Source organism: Moschus berezovskii, chromosome 1, assembly GCF_049115385.1.
Source record: "Moschus berezovskii isolate FMDL1 chromosome 1, NW_MosBer_1.0, whole genome shotgun sequence".
Lineage (NCBI taxonomy): Eukaryota > Metazoa > Chordata > Mammalia > Artiodactyla > Moschidae > Moschus > Moschus berezovskii.
This window is the reverse complement of record NC_142460.1, coordinates 644,750-663,292: the sequence shown is the minus strand read 5'-3', so window position 1 is coordinate 663,292 and position 18,543 is coordinate 644,750. Positions and strand designations below refer to the sequence as shown.

The window sequence follows — 18,543 nt, the reverse complement described above, 5'->3', positions numbered from 1 at the left end:
TAGATTCCAAATATCTTCTCTGAGTTAAAGACTTGACTTTTTACTCATCTATTGCATCTTAATAAACATGTAGTCTTGATTTTGAGTCAGATTTATCAGCAGTCATCTGAGTTAAATTCACCCATTCCAGTCCATTTTAGTTCACTGATTCCTAGAATGTCTATATTCACTCTTGTCATCTCCTGTTTGACCATTTCCAATTTGCCTTGATTCATGGACCTAACATTCCAGGTTCCTATGCAATATTGCTCTTTACAGCATCGGACCTTGCTTCTATCACCAGTCACATCCACAACTGGGTATTGGTTTTGCTTTGGCTCCACCTCTTCATTCTTTCTGGAGTTATTTCTCCACTGATCTCCAGCAGCATACTGGGCACCTACCGACCTGGGGAATTCCTCATTCAGTATCCTATCATTTTGCCTTTTCATACTGTTTATGGGGTTCTCAAGGCAAGTATACTGAAGTGGTTTGCCATTCCCTTCTCCAGGCGACCACATTCTGTCAGACCTCTGCACCATGACCCGCCCGTCTTGGGTGGCCCTACACAGCATGGCTTAGTTTCATTGAGTTAGACAGGGCTGTGGTCCATGTGATCAGATCGACTAGTTTTCTGTGATTATGATTTCAGTGTGTCTGCCCTCTGATGCCCCTCGCAATACCTACCATTTTATTTGGGTTTCTCTTACCTTGGTCGTGGGATATCTCTTCACAGCTGCTCCAGCAAAGCGCAGCCGCTGCACCTTACCTTGGACAAGGGGTATCTCCTCAAGGCCGCCCCTCCTGACCTTGAATGTGGAGTAGCTCCTCTTGGCCCTCCTGCACCCGTGCAGCCACCGCCTCTTGGACGTGGGGTAGCTCCTCTTCGCCGCTGGCCCTGACCTCGGGGGTGGGTATATCTACTGCTGTGGGCAGGAATCCCTTAGAAGAAATGGAGTAGCCATCATGGTCAACAAAAGAGTCCGAAATGCAGTACTTGGATGCAATCTTAAAAACGACAGAATGATTTCTGTTCGTTTCCAAGGCAAACCATTCAATATTACAGTAATCCAAGCCTATGCCCCAACCAGTAACACTGAAGAAGCCGAAGCTGAATGGTTCTGTGAAGACCTACAAGACCTTTTAGAACTAACACCCAAAAAAGATGTCCTTTTCATTATAGGGGACTGGAATGCAAAAATAGGAAGTCAAGAAACACCTGGAGTAACAGGCAAATTTGGCCTTGGAGCACGGAATGAAGCAGAGCAAAAACTAATAGAGTTTTGCCAAGAGAACGCACTGGTCATAGCAAACAGCCTCTTCCAACAACACAAGAGAAGACTCTACACATGGACATCACCAGATGGTCAACACCGAAATCAGATTGATTATATTCTTTGCAGCCAAAGATGGAGAAGCTGCATACAGTTAGCAAAAACAAGACCAGGAGCTGACTGTGGCTCAGATCCTGAACTCCTTATTGCCAAATTCAGACTGAAATTGAAGAAAGTAGGGAAAACCACTAGACCATTCAGATATGACCTAAATCAAATCCCTTATGATTCTACAGTGGAAGTGAGGAATAGATTTAAGGGACTAGATCTGATAGGTAGAGTGCCTGACGAACTCTGGATGGAGGTTCATGACCTTGTACAGGAGACAGGGACCAAGACCATCCCCATGGAAAAGAAATGCAAACAAGCAAAACGGCTGTCTGAGGAGGCCTTACAAATAGCTGTGAAAAGAAGAGAAGTGAAAAGCAAAGGAGAAAAGGAAAGATATAAGCATCAGAATGCAGAGTTCCAAAGAAGAGCAAGGAGAGATAAGAAAGCCTTCCTCAGCGATCAATGCAAAGAAATAGAGGAAAACAACAGAATAGGAAAAACAAGAGATCTCTTCAAGAAAAATAGAGATACCAAGGGAACATTTCATGCAAAGATGGGCTCAATAAAGGACAGAAATGGTATGGACCTAACAGAAGGAGAAGATATTAAGAAGAGGTGGCAGGAATACACAGAAGAAATGTACAAAAAAGATCTTCACGACCAAGATAATCACAATGGTGTGATCACTGACCTAGAGCCAGACATCTTGGAATGTGAAGTCAAGTGGGCCTTAGAAAGCATCACTATGAACAAAGCTAGTGGAGGTGATGGAATTCCAGTTGAGCTATTTCAAATCCTGAAAGACGATGCTGTGAAAGTGCTGCACTCAATATGCCAGCAAATTTGGAAAACTCAGCAGTGGCCACAGAACTGGAAAAGGTCAATCTTCATTCCAATCCCAAAGAAAGGCAATACCAAAGAATGCTCAAACTACCACACAATTGCACTCATCTCACACGCTACTGATCACCAAAGAACTGATGCTTTTGAACTGTGGTATTGGAGAAGAATCCTGAGAGTCCCTTGGACTGCAAGGAGATCCAACCAGTCCATTCTAAAGGAGATCAGTCCTGGGTGTTCATTGGAAGGACTGATGCTAAAGCTGAAACTCCAATATTTTGGCCACCTCATGCGTCAAGTTGACTCACTGGAAAAGAGTCTGATGCTAGGAAGGACTGGGGGTGGGAGGAGACGGGGACGATAGAGAATGAGATGGCTGGATGGTATGACCAACTCGATGGACATGAGTTTGAGTGAACTCTGGGAGTTGGTGATGGACAGGGAGGCCTGGCATGCTGTGATTCATGGGATCGCAGAGAGTCAGACACAACTGAGTATCTGAACTGAACTGAACTGAACACACGCTAGTAAAGTCATGCTCAAAATTATCCAAGCCAGGCTTCAACAATACGTGAACCATGAACTTCCAGATGTTCAAGCTGGTTTTAGAAAAGGCAGAAGCACCAGAGATCAAATTGCCAACATCCACTGGATCATGGAGAAAGCAAGGAAGTTCCAGAAAAACATCTATTTCAGCTTCATTGACTATGCCAAAGTCTTTGACTGTGTGGATCACAATAAACTGTAGAAAATTCTGAAAGAGATGGGAATACCAGACCATCTGACCTGCCTGTTGAGAAACCTGTATGCAGGTCAGGAAGCAACAGTTAGAACTGGACATGGAACAACCGACTGGTTCCAAATGGGAAAAGGAGTACGTCAAGGTTGTATATTGTCACCCTGTTTATTTAACTTATATGCAGAGTACATCATGAGGAACGCTGGGCTGGAAGAAGCACAAGCTGGAATCAAGATTGCTGGGAGAAATATCAATAACCTCAGATATGCAGATGACACCACCCTTATGGCAGAAAGTGAAGAGGAACTCAAAAGCCTCTTGATGAAAGTGAAAGAGGAGAGTGAAAAACTTGGCTTGAAGCTTAACATTCAGAAAACAAAGATCATGGCATCTGGTCCCATCACTTCATGGGAAATAGATGGGGAAACAGTGGAAACAGTGTCAGACTTTATTTTTTTGGGCTCCAAAATCACTGCGGATGCTGATTGCAGCCATGAAATTAAAAGATGCTTACTCCTTGGAAGGAAAGTTATAACCAACCTAGATAGTGTATTAAAAAGCAGAGACATTACTTTGCCAACCAAGGTCTGTCTAGTCAAGGCTATGGTTTTTCCCATGGTCATGTATGGATGTGAGAATTGGACTGTGAAGAAAGCTGATTGCCGAAGAATTGATGCTTTTGAACTGTGGTGTTGGAGAAGACTCCTGGGAGTCCCTGGGACTGCAAGGAGAGCCAACCAATCCATTCTAAAGGAGATCAGTCCTGCGTGTTCATTGGAAGGACTGATGCTAAAGCTGAAACTCCAATACTTTGGCCACCTCTTGCGACGAGTTGACTCACTGGAAAAGACTCTGATGCTGGGAGGGATTGGGGACAGGAGGAGAAGTTGATGATAGAGGATGAGATGGCTGGATGGTATCACTGACTCAATGGAGGTGAGTTTGGGTGAACTCCGGGAGTTGGTGATAGACAGGGAGGCCTGGCGTGCTGTGATTCATGGGGTCGCAAAGAGTCGGACATGACTGAGCGATTGAACTGAACTGAAGACTAAGGAAAAAAAGTTTGTCCTTTCCTCCTTCTTGAGAATTCCAGACCCCTATCACCTCTTCAAGAATCCTAGACCCCTCTCTTCTCCTCTGGGACCCTGGGCTTCTTATCAACCTGCCTAGGAATTGACTCTCTCACCCATGCCCACCCCCCTTTTCTTTTAGGAGAATTTTATTGCCAAGGGAAAGGGGTGTCATTTTCATTCCATAACTACTTCCTGCTGTTAAAGGGCATCATCCCTAAATTGTTGAGGCAACATATTATCCTAAACCTCATATTGAGGGTCTCTGATCTGGGGCAGCAAATAATAGCTGGAAGACTCTGTGGCCCTGGTAGGAGCCTGGACAACCATTTGTAACTTAAAAGCTTTCAAATGGTTAGAAATAAATCCAGTTACACAGTTACAGGTGCAAGGAACAAACAGCAAAGGGAAAACAATTAGAATTATTATGATTAAGATAGTTTTCCACCATGGGGAGCTAGTTAAGGTTTCCCAAAGTGCAGTGACTGAAGCTTTAGGAGAATCCATAGCCTGAACCATTTTGTTCATGCGTTTAGTAAAGTGAGTAACATTAGCACTCATATCTGGTGTATATGTACAACATTGGGTATGAATAATAGCACAAATTCCTCCTTGTGCGGCTGTTAGAACATCTAAGGCCAATCTGTTTTGTAAAACCACCTTTCTAATTTGTATTTGTTCAGCATTAAGGGCTGAAATAGCTTTTTGAGGATCTTGTAAAGCCTGTTGAGTAAAGTTAGTTAGAGCATCAACTCATAGCATACCATCTGTAGTTCTCAGAGAGGGAAGGAATATTGCAGACAGATAACCATACCAGTGAAATAGAGACCTTGCCCAGCAAGTTTTAAGGTGTGGCAGATTAGCAGACTTCTCTGGAAGCTCTGAAAATATGAAGCCATGAATAAAAGGTAAACCTAGGGTGCATCTCCCTATCCAGCCAGGGGAAGCCATGCCTATAGGTAAGAGCCATATATCCAGTAGCTCCCATTTGGAGCAAACCAGCGTGACTGAGGGATCCAGTCTCAATCAATGCCCGGACAGAAAAAGGGAGGACTGGAAAACACAAGAATGGTTACATTGCATATTTCTTGAGGCAAAAATCCCAATTGTTTCCAGTCATTATAATTAAGTTGTCATCTAACTTCTGGGGACGGCTGTATTTATTCCCAGCATATGGGAGCATTAGATAGTAGGCGTCCCTTTTCAGGAGTTAGCCATACAATCTCATCCCATATTTGATAAACATCAGGTCGGAAACCACCACATCTCGACCCATTTACCTTCTTACATGCAGAAAAATAGTCATGAAACCAAGATGATGTATAATCAAAGTTGAAAGTCACATTATGGCCATAGTTAAAGTACAAAGTATTATACCAGTCCATTTTAGGATTGCTGGAAATCATCAGATTAAAGAGAGGCATCACATGCAATTGTTGTTGGTGAAGATATTCACAGAATTGAAGAAAATCTTTTCCTTGAAATGGAGAAACCCACCAGGGAGGCCTTCACCTGATGAAGGGCGGGGTGCCCCGCAGACCCAGCAATTAGACCGGCTGTGGAACGCAGCGTAACAACGCGCTCAGGACAGGAAAGCGTTGTCTTGAGGGTCAGAGGGAAGACTCAGGACTTTTGGAGTCAGCAGAAGCAGGCCCGCACAGATAATCAGGCCCATCTGAAGAGTAAAGGGGGAAAGCATAGCGGGTAAGCACATACAATGACGTTGCTGAGTTTTGGTCAGGGTGCCACTTTTTAACTCGTGTGGTGCACCCAGGAATCAATTCCTGGCACCTTGACAGCTGTGGGAGAAGAAAGAGTAACCTGGTAAAGAGCTCTGAGTGTTCTTGCCTTGTCCTGAAGATCCTGGACGAGCCCCCAAGATGATAGCTTACGGTGAACGATGTTGGATTCATGATCTTTGAGGAAGATTTAGCTTCGGGACCAGAAACCAGGCTTGACCACTCAGGGCTCTTGTGTGGCAGAAGTTTCATTACAGTGAAAAGGGACAGAGAAACTTCTGACATAGACATCAGAAGCGGGTGGAGAGTGCCCCCCTAGCTAGTCTTTGGCTAAGGAATTATACACTTTTTAAATTAGTTATCACAATAAATCAAAAGAATGTCTCAAGTTTGTAAAAACTCTACCAGACCCACTCCCACGATTTACATTTTAGGATAACAGGATTAGAACTTAACAATAGAAAGATCCTACCAGACCCCCTCCCACAATATACATTCTAAGATATCAGGATTAGTCAGAAGGTTTTCAGGAAGGAGAAACTGTCCTTAAACAGGATACACTGCTGTTCTATAATCCCTAGTACAGAGTTTAAACTGAATTGTTTGCTGTGTTATCATCAGGTCTGGGCTTAAAGAAGAAAAAGGTTTTATGTGACTAAGACTAAGGAATGCAGAAAGAGAAAAAAAAAAACACAAAAAAAAAACACTTGTCCTTCCTCCTCCTCGAGAATTCCAGACCCCTATCTCCTCCTTGAGAACCCCAGACCCCTCTCTTCTCCTAGGGGACCCCAGACTTCTTATCAACCTGCCTGGGAATTGACTCTGTCGGTATTCCCATCTCTTGAAGAATTTTCCACAGTTTGTCATGATCCACACAGTCAAAAGCTTTAGCACGGTCAATGAAGCAGATGTTTTTCTAGAATTCTCTTGCTTTTTCTATGATCCAGTGGGTGTTGGCAATTTGATCTCTGGTTCCTCTGCCTTTTCTAAATCCAGCTTGAACATCTGGAAGTTCTTGGTTCACATACTATTGAAGCCTGGCATGGAGAATTACTTGAGTATTACTTTGCTAGCATGAGATGAGTGCGGTAGTTTGAACATTCTTTGGCATTGTCCTTCTTTGGGATTGGAATGAAAATTGACCTTTTCCAGTCCTGTGGCCACTGCTGAGTTTTCCAAATTTGCTGGCACATTGAGTATAGCACTTTAACAGCATCATCTTTTAGGATTTGAAATAGCTCAGCTGGAATTCCATCACCTCCACGAGCTTTGTTCATAGTGATGCTTCCTAAGGCCTGCTTAACTTTGCTCTTCAAGACATCTGGCTCTAGGTGAATGATCATCCCCTCATGGTTTTCTGGGTCATGAAATGGCAACCCACTCCAGTGTCCTTGCCTGGAGAATCCCAGGGACAGGGGAGCCTGGTGGGCTGCCATCTATGGGGTCGCACAGAGTCGGACATGACTGAAGCGACTTCGCAGCAGCAGCAGCAGCAAGATCTTTTTTATATAGTTCTTCTGTGTATTCTTGTCACCTCTTCTTAATATCTTCTGCTTCTGTTAGGTCCATACCATTTCTGTCCTTTATTGTGCCCATCTTAGCATGAAATATTCCCTTGGTATCTCTGATTTCCTCAAAGAGATCTCTAGTCTTTCCCATTCCATTGTTTTCCTCTATTTCCTTGCACTGATCACTTAAAGACTTTCTCATCTCTCCTTGCTATTCTTTGGAACTGCACTCAGATGGGTATATATTTCCTTTTCTCCTTTACCTTTTGCTTCTCTTCTTTTCTCAGTATTTGTAAGGCCTCCTTGGACAACCATTTTGCCTTTTCACATTTCTTTTTCTTGGAATGATTTTGATCACCACCTTCTGTACAGTGTTACGAACCTCCATCCAGAGTTCATCAGGCACTCTATCTATCAGATCTAGTCCCTTAAATCTATTTCTCACTTCCACTGTATAGTCATAAGGGATTTGATTTAGGTCATATCTGAATGGTCTAGTGGTTTTCCCTACTTTCTTCAATTTAAGTCTGAATTTTGCAATAAGGAGTTCATGATCTGAGCCACAGTCAGCTCCCGGTCTTGTTTATATGACTGTATAGAGCTTCTCCATCTTCAGCTGCAAAGAATATAATCAGTCTGATTTCAGTGTTGACCATCTGGTGATGGCCTTGTATAGAATCTTCTCTTGTGTTGTTGGAAGAGGGTGTTTGCTATGACCAGTGCGTTCTCTTGGCAAAACTCTGTTAGCCTTTGCCCTGATGATTTTGTACTTTAAGGCCAAACTTACCTGTTATTCCAGTTATCTCTTAACTTCCTACTTTTTCACTCCAATCCTCTGTGATGAAAAGGTCATCTTTTTTTGGTGTTAGTTCTAGAAGGTCTTGTAGGTCCTCATAGAACCGGTCAACTTCAGCTTCTTTGGCGTTAGTGGTTGGGACATAGACCTGAATTACTGTTATATTGAATGGTTTGCCTTGGAAATGAATAGAGTTCGTTCTGTCGTTTTTGAGATTGCATCCAAGTACTGCATTTTGGACTCTTATTGCCAGAACTGTGAGAAATGAGTGTTGCTTATAAGTCACCTGCTTGTGGTGCTGTTGCAGCGGCCTGAACACACTGAGACTGTGCTGGATGTGCATGCTTATACCCACACGTACACGGCCCACCAGGGCACATGTATGTCCGAGCGTGACGGACCGTGACACGCTCATGCTTGCACTCCTTGTCTTGTGTCTGAGTTTTAGGAAGCACCTTGCCTGTGCCCCACCAGCGTCACACACTGTGCAGTTCACACTCAGAAGTGACTGCCACAGGTTCAGGGCTGGCGGGATGTCCTCTTGCCAGGTGGCCTGGGACCCCACGCCTGCTGTCCTGGCGTAATCACTAATAGCATCCCACGTGTCCCCATGTGGACGACTCACCACACAGTCACCTCCCTTGGGCCTCCGCTGGCGTGGTTGCTCCCTGCCCTGGTCCTCCAGGCCCTGATTGGAAGGTGAGAGTCTTGTTCTTCCCCACTGGCCAGTGTGGTCCAGCCTCCCTAAGCAAGGACGTGTGAATGGAAGGCCTGGTGGGGATTATTTGGGTCTCATGTGGAAGTGTGGAAGGGATTCAGCAGATACTTGGTGATTGAGTGTGGCCCGTGGTTCACAGAGATCACCAATCATTTGTGCACAATGAGGACACAGGCAGGGGCACTGGCGGGGGGGGGGGGTGTCAGTCTGCACAGCAGGAGAGCCAGGGTCCTGGGTGAAAGGTCATGGGCCCTGGTCAGAGCTTGTCCAGGTGACCAAGGGGCGGGTGGGAGGTGGGGAAGGAGAGGCTTTCTTGGAGACATCTATCCAGATCTTTGACTGAATCCTCCCTCCCCTCAGGAGGAGAAGGGGGCGACAGGGGACGAGATGGTTGGATGGCATCATTGACTCAATGGGCATGAATCTGAGCAAACTCCGGGAGATGGTGAAGGACAGGGAAGCCTGGCGCGCGGCAGTCTGTGGGGTCACGAAGAGTCAGACAACACTTAGCAACTGAACAACAACCACCCCTCCCTTCCCTGGAGAAACTACAAATTAAACAGCCCCTCGAGCTGGGCGTCCCCTGGGGCTGCCATAACAAAGGACCACAGACTTGTCTCCTCCGACAGCCTGGAGGCTGGATATCTCTGAGGCTCTAGGGGAGCCGCCTCGCCCGTCTCCCAGTGCCTGGGGGCTGCCCGCGGTCCTCAGCTCTGAGCAGCACCTCTGGGTCTTCGTCCCTGTAGTCGGGGGCGTCGCCATGCCTGTCCGTGGTCACGCTGTCTCCTCTCTGTGTGTCTGTCGCTGTATATTTTCTCCTCTCTTATATGCGCACCAGCCAGATTGGACCAGGGCCCCACCCTGCCCCAGCCTGACCTCACCTTAACGGAAACACTTACACCCAGACAGCCTTGTTCCAAACAAAGCCATGCCCTGGGGTTTCAGGAAGGACACAATGCTGGGAAGGACAAGACTGCACCCAGCATGCCCGCAGGTCGCCAGGTGACAGTGGCTTGATTCACAGGGAAGAAGAGCAAGGTGGCTTGACCTTAACTGGCTGAAGATGGAGTTCCCTGGGGCGGTCTCCTGCCACTGCTGGGCCTTTGTCCTGTCCTGCCTGCCCCAGGGGTTCTTGGGGATGATCTCTGCCTTCCCAGGCTATCCCCCTAGGATGCAGCAGTGCAGGGCCAGGGGCTGGTGCTGGTCAGGCTCAAGTGGAGGGCACACCCAGGTGCCGCCTCAGTGGTTGCCAGGCCTCGGCTTCCTGCTGGAGCCCATCCAGCTGCAGAAAAAGGCTTTCTGGGTCCAAAAGTCAGGGCTTTCCATGAGGGGCCTGGTGCCCTGGGCACACCTGCTCCAGGCTCTAGCTTTGTTTATTTCTGACTTGATCCTGTGGGCTTCCTGGTCCTCAGCCAACTTGTTCCTGGGAACCTTTCTTTGTTGTAACAGCACCTGCTGCTGATGCAAGAGCTCCAACCCCAAAGGCACCCTGGACATAGAGGTCACTGTGGCCACACCACCTGAGCTGGACATCACTTCCCCAGAACCCCCAGGGGATATCAAAAGCCCTGTTGTGGTAAGAGTGGCACTGGCCCAGTACTGGGGGCAGGAGACCCAGGGTCCACGGGGGTTGTCCTCAGGCCCATGGCCTCCATCCCGACTCAGGGCCTGCTCTCCTCTCCCCCTCTCCTCACGTTTGGTGGGTGATTCATTTGTACAGACCCAAGCCCCCCATTTGCCCTCAGTATAAACCATTCCCCCCAAATCAGTCCACATCTGTGTCCCCTGAACACGGACACTCAGTCCTGCTCCTCAGGGAGGGTCTGGCTGCAGAGAACTCAGCACAGAGGGTGGTGGCTGCACCCAAGGCAGCTGCAGGGCGAAGCGACAGCTGGTCCGCAGGAAGCTTCTTGGAGAAGGGCGTGAACCCAGAGCCACCCAGAGGGTGTCGATTAATGGACTTTGAGACTTCTTTCTCTGTGTGGCTCTCTGTGGGCTTGACTAACCAAGAGGGACAGTATCAGAAAACTCGGCGGTGAAGTGGAGTATGTCACCCTGTGCAGGCCACACTGGCTGTATTTTCTGTGAGGTGATGAGCTCATGGTGCCTGCCCAGAATGCCCTTCTGACCATCACCCATCCAAATTCCTACTCATCCCTCAAGACCCAGTGCAGTTTCACCCCCAACGAGAGGCCTGCTGAGTAGCGAGCACTCTGCCGGGTCTTGGCACATTGTGCTGCAATTCATACTTCAATGCTGATTCTCTGGGTTCTGAGGACAGGCTTCTGCCTGGTGTCCTGAGGGCCCAGCATCACAGGCCGAGTATCCATCCCATGATCACGCTCGGCCCATGCTTCTTACATACGTGCCAGTGGCCCAGCATCCTGCAGTGGGAGGTTGCAGCACCCAGGGCCAGATGGCCTGCTTCTTGGCCTTTGCTTGCCCTGGGCACCTGCACACATAGCCCAGGTGGGGGTTGCAGGACAGGCTCCTGGGACACCCCAACCAGCTGCTCAGACCAGGCTCTAGGCACCAGGCAGCCACCTGTTGGGGCGGGGCCAAGACAGGTGACCCGGGGGCCCGCCGCTCTGGCACTGGTTTTACTGCATTCCTGGAACTTGAAGTGCCCCATGGAATGCTGACAGCTATGGCTATGGGCCTCTGTGCTCTGGGAGGCAGGGTGGGCTCCCCATCCCCATCCCCATCCTCTGCCGCTGGTGGGAACAGAACAAAGAAAGCACACACACTGGACTTCTCCCCACAACCTGTACTCACTTCCCAGGGCCCCAAGGCCAGGCCTGCCCCATTTTCTCCAAGAAGCCTGTGTCCTGCCTGGCCATCCCCACCCCTCCCACAGCCAAGGCTTCTATGGGACCCGGGCTCTGGGGGACTGGACTCTCTGCACTGAATCTGCTGCACCATGCCTGGCAGGTGATCAGAGTGTGACCCTGGCATCCGGCTCAGGGTCACCAGCTCCTGCATGCCTGCGGGCCAGGCTCCAGGTGACAGGCGAGGAAGCTGGGGCCCCAGAGACGGAGAGGGACAAGCCCAAGGTTACTCAGCCCCAGACTGGGAGCGGGTCTCTCAGCTTCATCACTGTAACTACAGCCCCGTCTCCCTGTGGGGGCTTTTCCAGGTTGGGGACATGTTCCATGTTATTCCTTCCTCGGCCCCAAGCCCCAGGCTCCTGCAGTGGGACTCAATCCACATTCACTGAGGGATGCTGAGCAAGTTACTGGGCAGCAGCTGGTGCTGGCTGCGGGAGAACTCAGTGGCCTCCCAGTTACTTACCTGGGTGGGTGGCCTGGGGGTCCATGCAGGTCTTGCTCTCCAGGCAATTCCAGGGGGAGCCGGGTGATCTCCCTGCCGGACAGCCTTCAGATAACTATCACTTCTAAGTCTGTTTCTGGGCACTTGTGCCTTCCTGGAACCTGACCAAGTCTCCCCTGTCTGGCCTGGCCTGGGGATATTGTGAGGAGCGGGAAGGCAGGGGTCAGGCCAGCAAATGCCGGGAGGAATTTGATGTGATGTTCTTGTTAATTACATAAAAATCAAGCCATCTGTTAGCTTGGGTTACTCCCCTCTCTGAACAGAGCAAATGCCCTGAAAACAATGCAGAAACTGCTCTGTCTATAAGCCTTGTGGGAGAGACGGGCAATTCAGACACGGGTGTCTCTGCGCATGGATTCACCCGGGGCTCCCTGGGCAGCAGAGCAGGGCCTGGGGAGCCATGAGGTGGGACACAGTGCCTGGTTCCACTGCACGCGCAGTCTAGCCCCATCAGTCCCTTGGGGAAGGGCAGTGCTAGAGATGAACCCCTGGGTGGTTTGGGGACCCCTCCAAAACCATACCCCCACCTGGGGGTTAAGTGCAGCCAGCAGGTGTGTCTGCCCTGGGATGGTGGACAACCCCCACCCCACAGTTCCTGGATCAGAGTTAGACAGAGAGAGAAGAATACTCCGTTAGGAAGGAAGCCTGGAGAGCACACCACAACTAGACCCCATGCTCCCCCGCTCTCCCCGCCAGTCAGACGCAGGTGGGGCTGGCGTCCTCGATGGAGAGAGGAGACCATAGGGTCCCACAGAGGCAGGTCGAGTCACAGCTCTGCCAGGCCTCCTTGGTGACCTTTGGCAGATGTCCAGTAACAGAGACGAACAAACGTGACTCCATACTGCAGCTGACCCTTCAGCTCTAACTTTCATGCTCTGTGGACGGATGGATGGAGAGATGGATGGATGGACAGATGGATGGATGGATGGCATCCATGCTCAGTTGTGTCCAACTCCTAGCGACCAGCTGGACTAGCCCTCCAGGCTCCTCTGCCCATGGAATTCTCCAGGCAAGAGTACTGGAGTGGGCTGCCATGACCTCCTCCAGGGGATCTTCCTGACCCAGGGATTGAACCCACATCTCTTGTGTCTCCTGCATTGGCAGGTGGGTTCTTTACTGCTGGCGCCCGCTGGGAAGCCCTCTTGTGCTCTGTGGCTGGAATTTAATCATGATACCCCTTCATCTTGGTACAAGTAGGTCTGAAATATACAATAGCCCCTTCTCAAGGCTCTGCCTCCCAGCCTTAACCTTTAAAGGTAAAACGTGTTTCATTCACATAGAGATAAAAAGGTGCAGAGCAGAGAATGTTTGTCCTGTTGGAAGTTTACAATAACATGGAGCCTAGACTTCTGCGGACTGCTGCAAGAACAAAAGTCCGGGGTCTAGCCGGTCTAGAAGTGTGCAGCAACCAGCCACGCCCCTCCCCTTTTAGGGGAAAGAAACCTGAATTCTAATTCAGCTAAGACGGTTCTTTGGGACACGAGTCCACCATCTTCCTGGATTCCTGGCTTTCCAAATGAAATTGCTACTCTTGCTCCAACACCTGTCTCTCGATTTATCAGCCTGTTGCACCGCCAGCAGTATGAATTTGATAACAACATTTTGAGCTTTAGTTTGTTCCTCTGCAAAGTGGGTATGATTATTCCCATTTCAGATATGCTTTTTAATTAATTAATTTTGTTTTTTTTGGTTGTGCTGGGTCTTCCTTGACGCACACGGGCTTTCTCTCTTTGTGGAGAGCAGGGGTTACTTTCTAGTTGCGGTGTGTGCACCTCACTGTGGTGGCTCGTCTTGTTGCAGAACACAAGCTCTCGTCTCAAGGGCTCAGTCATTGTAGGACACGGGCTCCATAGTTGTGGCTTGAGGATTCTAGAGCTTGAGGGCTTCAGTGGTTGTGGCAGATGCACTTTGTTGCTTCACAGCATGTGGGATCTTCCTGGAGCAGGGATTGAACCCGTGTCCCCTACGTTGGCAGAAGAGACTCTTTACTACTGGACCACCAGGGAAGTCCCCAGATATGTAGTTATAAGATAATTTCCAAGCTTTAGCTTTCACATTTAAAAAAAATGAAAAGGAAGCTGGGCAAGGTAGAGTAAGTTCCCTTTTGTGTGAACAAATGTGCTTAAATGTACAGAGAACATTCTGGGAAAATACCTAAGAACATGTGAAACGTGGACAGTGCCACACAGAAGGGGCAGAGTCTTCTGTACTGTCTGACTTTAGCAACCAACTGCAGGTATTGTATCTTTATTAAAACACACTCAATACTTAATACATTTGTTAAAATGACGTTGATAAAAATAATTTTTTTGCTGGAGAAAAAGCAGACAATAAAGAAAAAGCACTTCTCCCTTTCAAGAGCTGTGACACAGAAAGGAAATCAGCACACCCCGTGTACCTGACTCATGGTTGTCTCCTGTCTTTTCAAGTACTCGAGGTTGGCCTCGGATTAAGTGGCCTGGGAACTCATGTCACTGAGCAGGGACCCTCCTGACCTGCTCCTGGGTGGGTTGCTGGGTGGTGCCCAGGCCTGGCGATGCTTCCTTGAGCCTCACGCAGAGCCTTTGTTTTTTCCTCCTGGCCAGGCTGACAGTGGGCTTTGGCCCTGCTCTGGCTCCCGATAGAGAGGTGTGCACAGGCAGCTGCGTCTGCCGCTGCCCCTCACTTGCTACTGCAAACAGTGGGGTGGGGAGCACCTCTACCCTTTGGGATGGTTGAGCCTCTGGGGACTTTGTCGTCTGGTGCAGGGCAGGAGTGGGTGGGGCTGGAGGGAAGGGCTCCCAAACAAACAGAACCCGGAGTGCCTGTGTAAACACAGTGGTATAAAGGAGTCTTCTCGGGCAACTCGATGTGTCCTCTGAGCGGTCGGGTCCCCAGAGCCCGCCTGTGACCATGGAGGCCAGAACATTCTGGCTGCTGGTGGTGGTGGTCCTGGCCTTGGGGTCCTCCAGTTCAACTGGGCAGTATGTGGGCCTGTGTGAGTACCGCTCTGACCCCCTCCCACTGGGTGGCAGGGGAGGAGGAGGGGTTGGGTGGCAGAGTGGAAACACAGGACAAGGGGACAGGACATGGAAGAGCCAGGCTGGGGGCTTTCTGTGGGCTGAAGGAAAGTGACAGAGCTCCTTAATAATTTAATGATTGCTACTTTGGCCACCTGATGCAAGGAGCCGACTCATTGGAAAAGATCCTGATGCTGGGAAAGACTGAAGGCAAAGGAAAGGAGGGTGACAGAGGATGAAATGGTTAGACAGCATCACTAACTCAATGGACATGAGTTTGTGCAAACTCCAGGAGATAGCGGAGAACAGAGCAGCCTGGTGGGCTACATGGGGTCGCAGAGAGTCAGACATGACTTTGTGACTGAATGACAAACTTACCAGACACACACATTTTCTCTCACCAGCCCTACAAACTGGGTCTTGCTGTCCCCATTTAGGAGACAAGGAAACTGAGCTTCAGAGAGTTAATAACTGACTCTACTGGTCAGTGTGGAAAGCAGGATGGGAACCCTGGTAGCCACACCAAGCCTACCCTCCCACTGCCTTCCTTGCTGGAGACTTCTGAATGAACAGTAATAGGTCTTTCTACATTATTCTGGCACATTTGCAAAACACAAAGAAAAGACAAATGAAAACAGCCACTTCCAGAACATTTTCAGCACCTAGAGTTTTCATTTAGCCTTTGAATTGTAATTCTGGGTGGGGCATGGCTGTTCCATTAACTGGATTTTGCAGAAATTAAAGCGTGGCTTTTGTCAGGTTCTGAGTGGTCTCAAACTTAGCAGCCATTAGAATCACCTGGGAGCTTTTAAATCTCAACGCCCAGTAGGATGTGCCAACTACATCAGAATGTCTCTGGGTGGGAGCAGGTGTCACTGGTCCTGACCCCAATGTGAGCAAAGTTTGGGAACCAGTGGAATAAGGAATTACGAACTGACAGCCATAGAAGAGGATTCTAGGTTCCCTGTGAATTCTATCTTCCTAAGGAAAAATCTGGTTAAGGCATGAGGCACAGTGGTCTTTTGCTGAGCTTCTGACATAAAGACTTATCTGAGGAGTGCACTGTAGAAACCCACAGGAATACAGGCGGTGTGCCAAGGGGAGTAGGGAGAGGCAGAAGGTAGCACACATCGCGGTTTTCTCACTCGAATGCCTGCCTTCTATTATACTATTCACTTTTAAGGGGGAAGTTCTGTTGATAAAACACTGAAGGGGAACTTTGTTTCCGGGTTCAGGGGACCCTGGATTCCTGTGGGTACCTGCCAACTGGCGGGAACCCAGGCTCCACAGGTGCTAGGAGCACCCAAGTGAGAGACCCCAGGCAGCCAGCCAGATCTTTCATAAAACATTTCTCCTTAAATATTTCCGGGGGAAAGAGGGCCCTGGAGCAGCAGATGTTGGGGGAGGGGAGGGGTTGTAGCCCATGAACTGGGAGCTGGGGGGAGGGTGTGGACTTGTAAATGCGGCCGGTGGACCAACCCCAAGCCAGAGAGGGCTCTCTGACCGGGCTTTGTGTGGTCCAGCGGGGAACCAGTGTGCGGTGCCAGCCAAGGACAGGGTGGACTGCGGCTACCCCGAGGTCACCCCCGAGCAGTGCAACAACCGTGGCTGCTGCTTCGACTCCAGCATCCCCGGGGTGCCCTGGTGCTTCAAGCCCCTGCAGGAAGCAGGTGAGCCAGACTGAATGCAGGAGGCCTTTCAGGCCCCCCGGGAAGCCGCACACACCTGGGCCCTGGGTGGGCCCTCCTATGCCACAGCTGTCTGCTGGGGAAGGGGGTCTTCCCAGGTGGCGTCAGTGGTAAAGAACCCACCTGCTGATGCAGGAGACACAAGAGACGTGGGTTCAATCCCTGGGTGGGGAAGATCCCCTGGAGGAGGGAATGGCAACCCACTCCAGTTTTCTTGCCTGGAGAATCCCATGGACAGAAGAGCCTGGCAGGCTGCAGTCCAGGGGGTCACAAAGAGTCGGACACGACTGATCACGCATGCACTTAGTTTTTCATCATTTCAGAAAGGTGTTCATAGTCAAGGCCTTATGTAGAGGGAAATAGTTTAAAATCTACCCTGAAGAAAAGTGGATAATACATGGGTTTGGAAAACCCGGCTGACTTTCAAGGCCGTTTTCAGCAAGCACCCCACTCAGAGTATCAGTCATTTGTGATCTATGACATGCTCTCTGTCTGGACGTGGAGTCCTGGCACGTCTCCCCACCCTACCACCCCCCTCCTGCCTCCACCACCAGAGGCTCACCCCTCCTCGCTGGGGCAGTGGGGTGCAGGGTGGCCCCTGGGAGACCCCGCCCGTGTCAGGAGCAGATGGCAGTGCACTCGGCGCTCTGCTGTCCTGGCTGTATTCCCCACCCTCCACGTACCCCCCATCTCCACCCCCTTGGAGGTTGCCGTGAGCCATCTGGAGCCCAGGTGCCAGCTCACCTTCTAAGAGGCACGTACTACGTGAGGCCCCTTCCTGGAATCTGCACAGTGTGTGTGTGTGTGTGTGTGTGTGTGGCAGGGGCGTTGGGCATGCTTGTCCTTTGTCCCTGGGGAATGACAAAGGAACCTGCATTCCAGCCAGCCGGTCTGCCTCCCTAATCAGTTCCGGGGGTGGGGGGCTACCCATTGCCCAGGGCTCCTCCCCTTCCCGCAAACCTGGCAGAGGTCCAGATCAGGCTCTGGGCCCAGTGGGGAGTTACCCCTGTGCTGGTCATCCCCACCTCCACCCTCTCCTAAGCCCGAGACAATACTTCTTTGAACTCTAGCAGTGGCCCTGTCCGGCCCAGCCCATCTCAGCCTCCATTTGTCCTGACCCCTGGGGTACCCCTGGGGTATGTGGCTGTTCTCCCAGGGGTTGTGGACTCGACCCTTTCCCAGGGACTTGGCGGGGAGACAGCACACACCACTGACCTTGGAGCCGATCTGGACCTGGAGAAGCCAGGCAGCGGTGGCCAGGAACCACACAGCTGAGGGTGACGCTTGTCTGTGCTTCATTTCCAGAATGCACCTTTTGAAGCCACGTGGCTGCCCGACACCCAGGGAGGGGACCTCCTCACTTGGGTACCCTGCCCGCCCACCCAGTACTCACCCCGCTGCTTCTCTCACACTGCTCTTGGCCAGGCCTGAACCGAATGCCTGGGGCCTGATGTCTTAAAGAATAAAACTCCCGTGCTCAGCATGAGGACAGGTCTTCATTCCTAAGACTTGACGCCGCTGTGTTTTATTTCTGCCAAGTCACTCCCTCCCTTCTCAGCCTTTGACCGATAGGGGTGGGTGCAATGTCTTAGCATCACCCAGCAGAGGGTCTGCCCTGGCCTGGGGAGCAGGGAAGGACCCCAAAGTAGCTCCCTAGAGGTGAGGATGCTGCAAACCTGAGACAGACAGCGTCGCTTAGACTCTTAGGTTTCTCCCCTTCTAAGCGTCACTTAGAATGGTGTTGAGAAACAC

The 18,543-nt window shown here is 50.1% G+C and overlaps 1 protein-coding gene across 1 annotated transcript; it reads left to right on the top strand.

The window, feature by feature from the left end:
- Positions 1 to 14,932: 14,932 nt before the first annotated feature.
- TFF3 (trefoil factor 3) lies at positions 14,933 to 18,297 on the top strand. The gene is made up of 3 exons (XM_055420656.2): positions 14,933 to 15,081; positions 16,627 to 16,773; positions 18,097 to 18,297. The coding sequence occupies exons 1-3, from the start codon at positions 14,997 to 14,999 to the stop codon at positions 18,108 to 18,110; spliced, it is 246 nt and encodes an 81-aa protein (XP_055276631.1). The 5' UTR covers positions 14,933 to 14,996; the 3' UTR covers positions 18,111 to 18,297.
- The last annotated feature ends 246 nt before the right edge of the window (positions 18,298 to 18,543 follow it).

Excerpts from the sequence above, each read along its gene's own strand:
- TFF3 (XM_055420656.2), top strand. The coding sequence starts at position 14,997 with ATGGAGGCCAGAACATTCTGGCTGCTGGTGGTGGTGGTCCTGGCCTTG. Across the intron at positions 15,082-16,626 it reads TGGGCAGTATGTGGGCCTGT|CGGGGAACCAGTGTGCGGTG; the intron begins GTGAGTACCGCT and ends TGTGTGGTCCAG.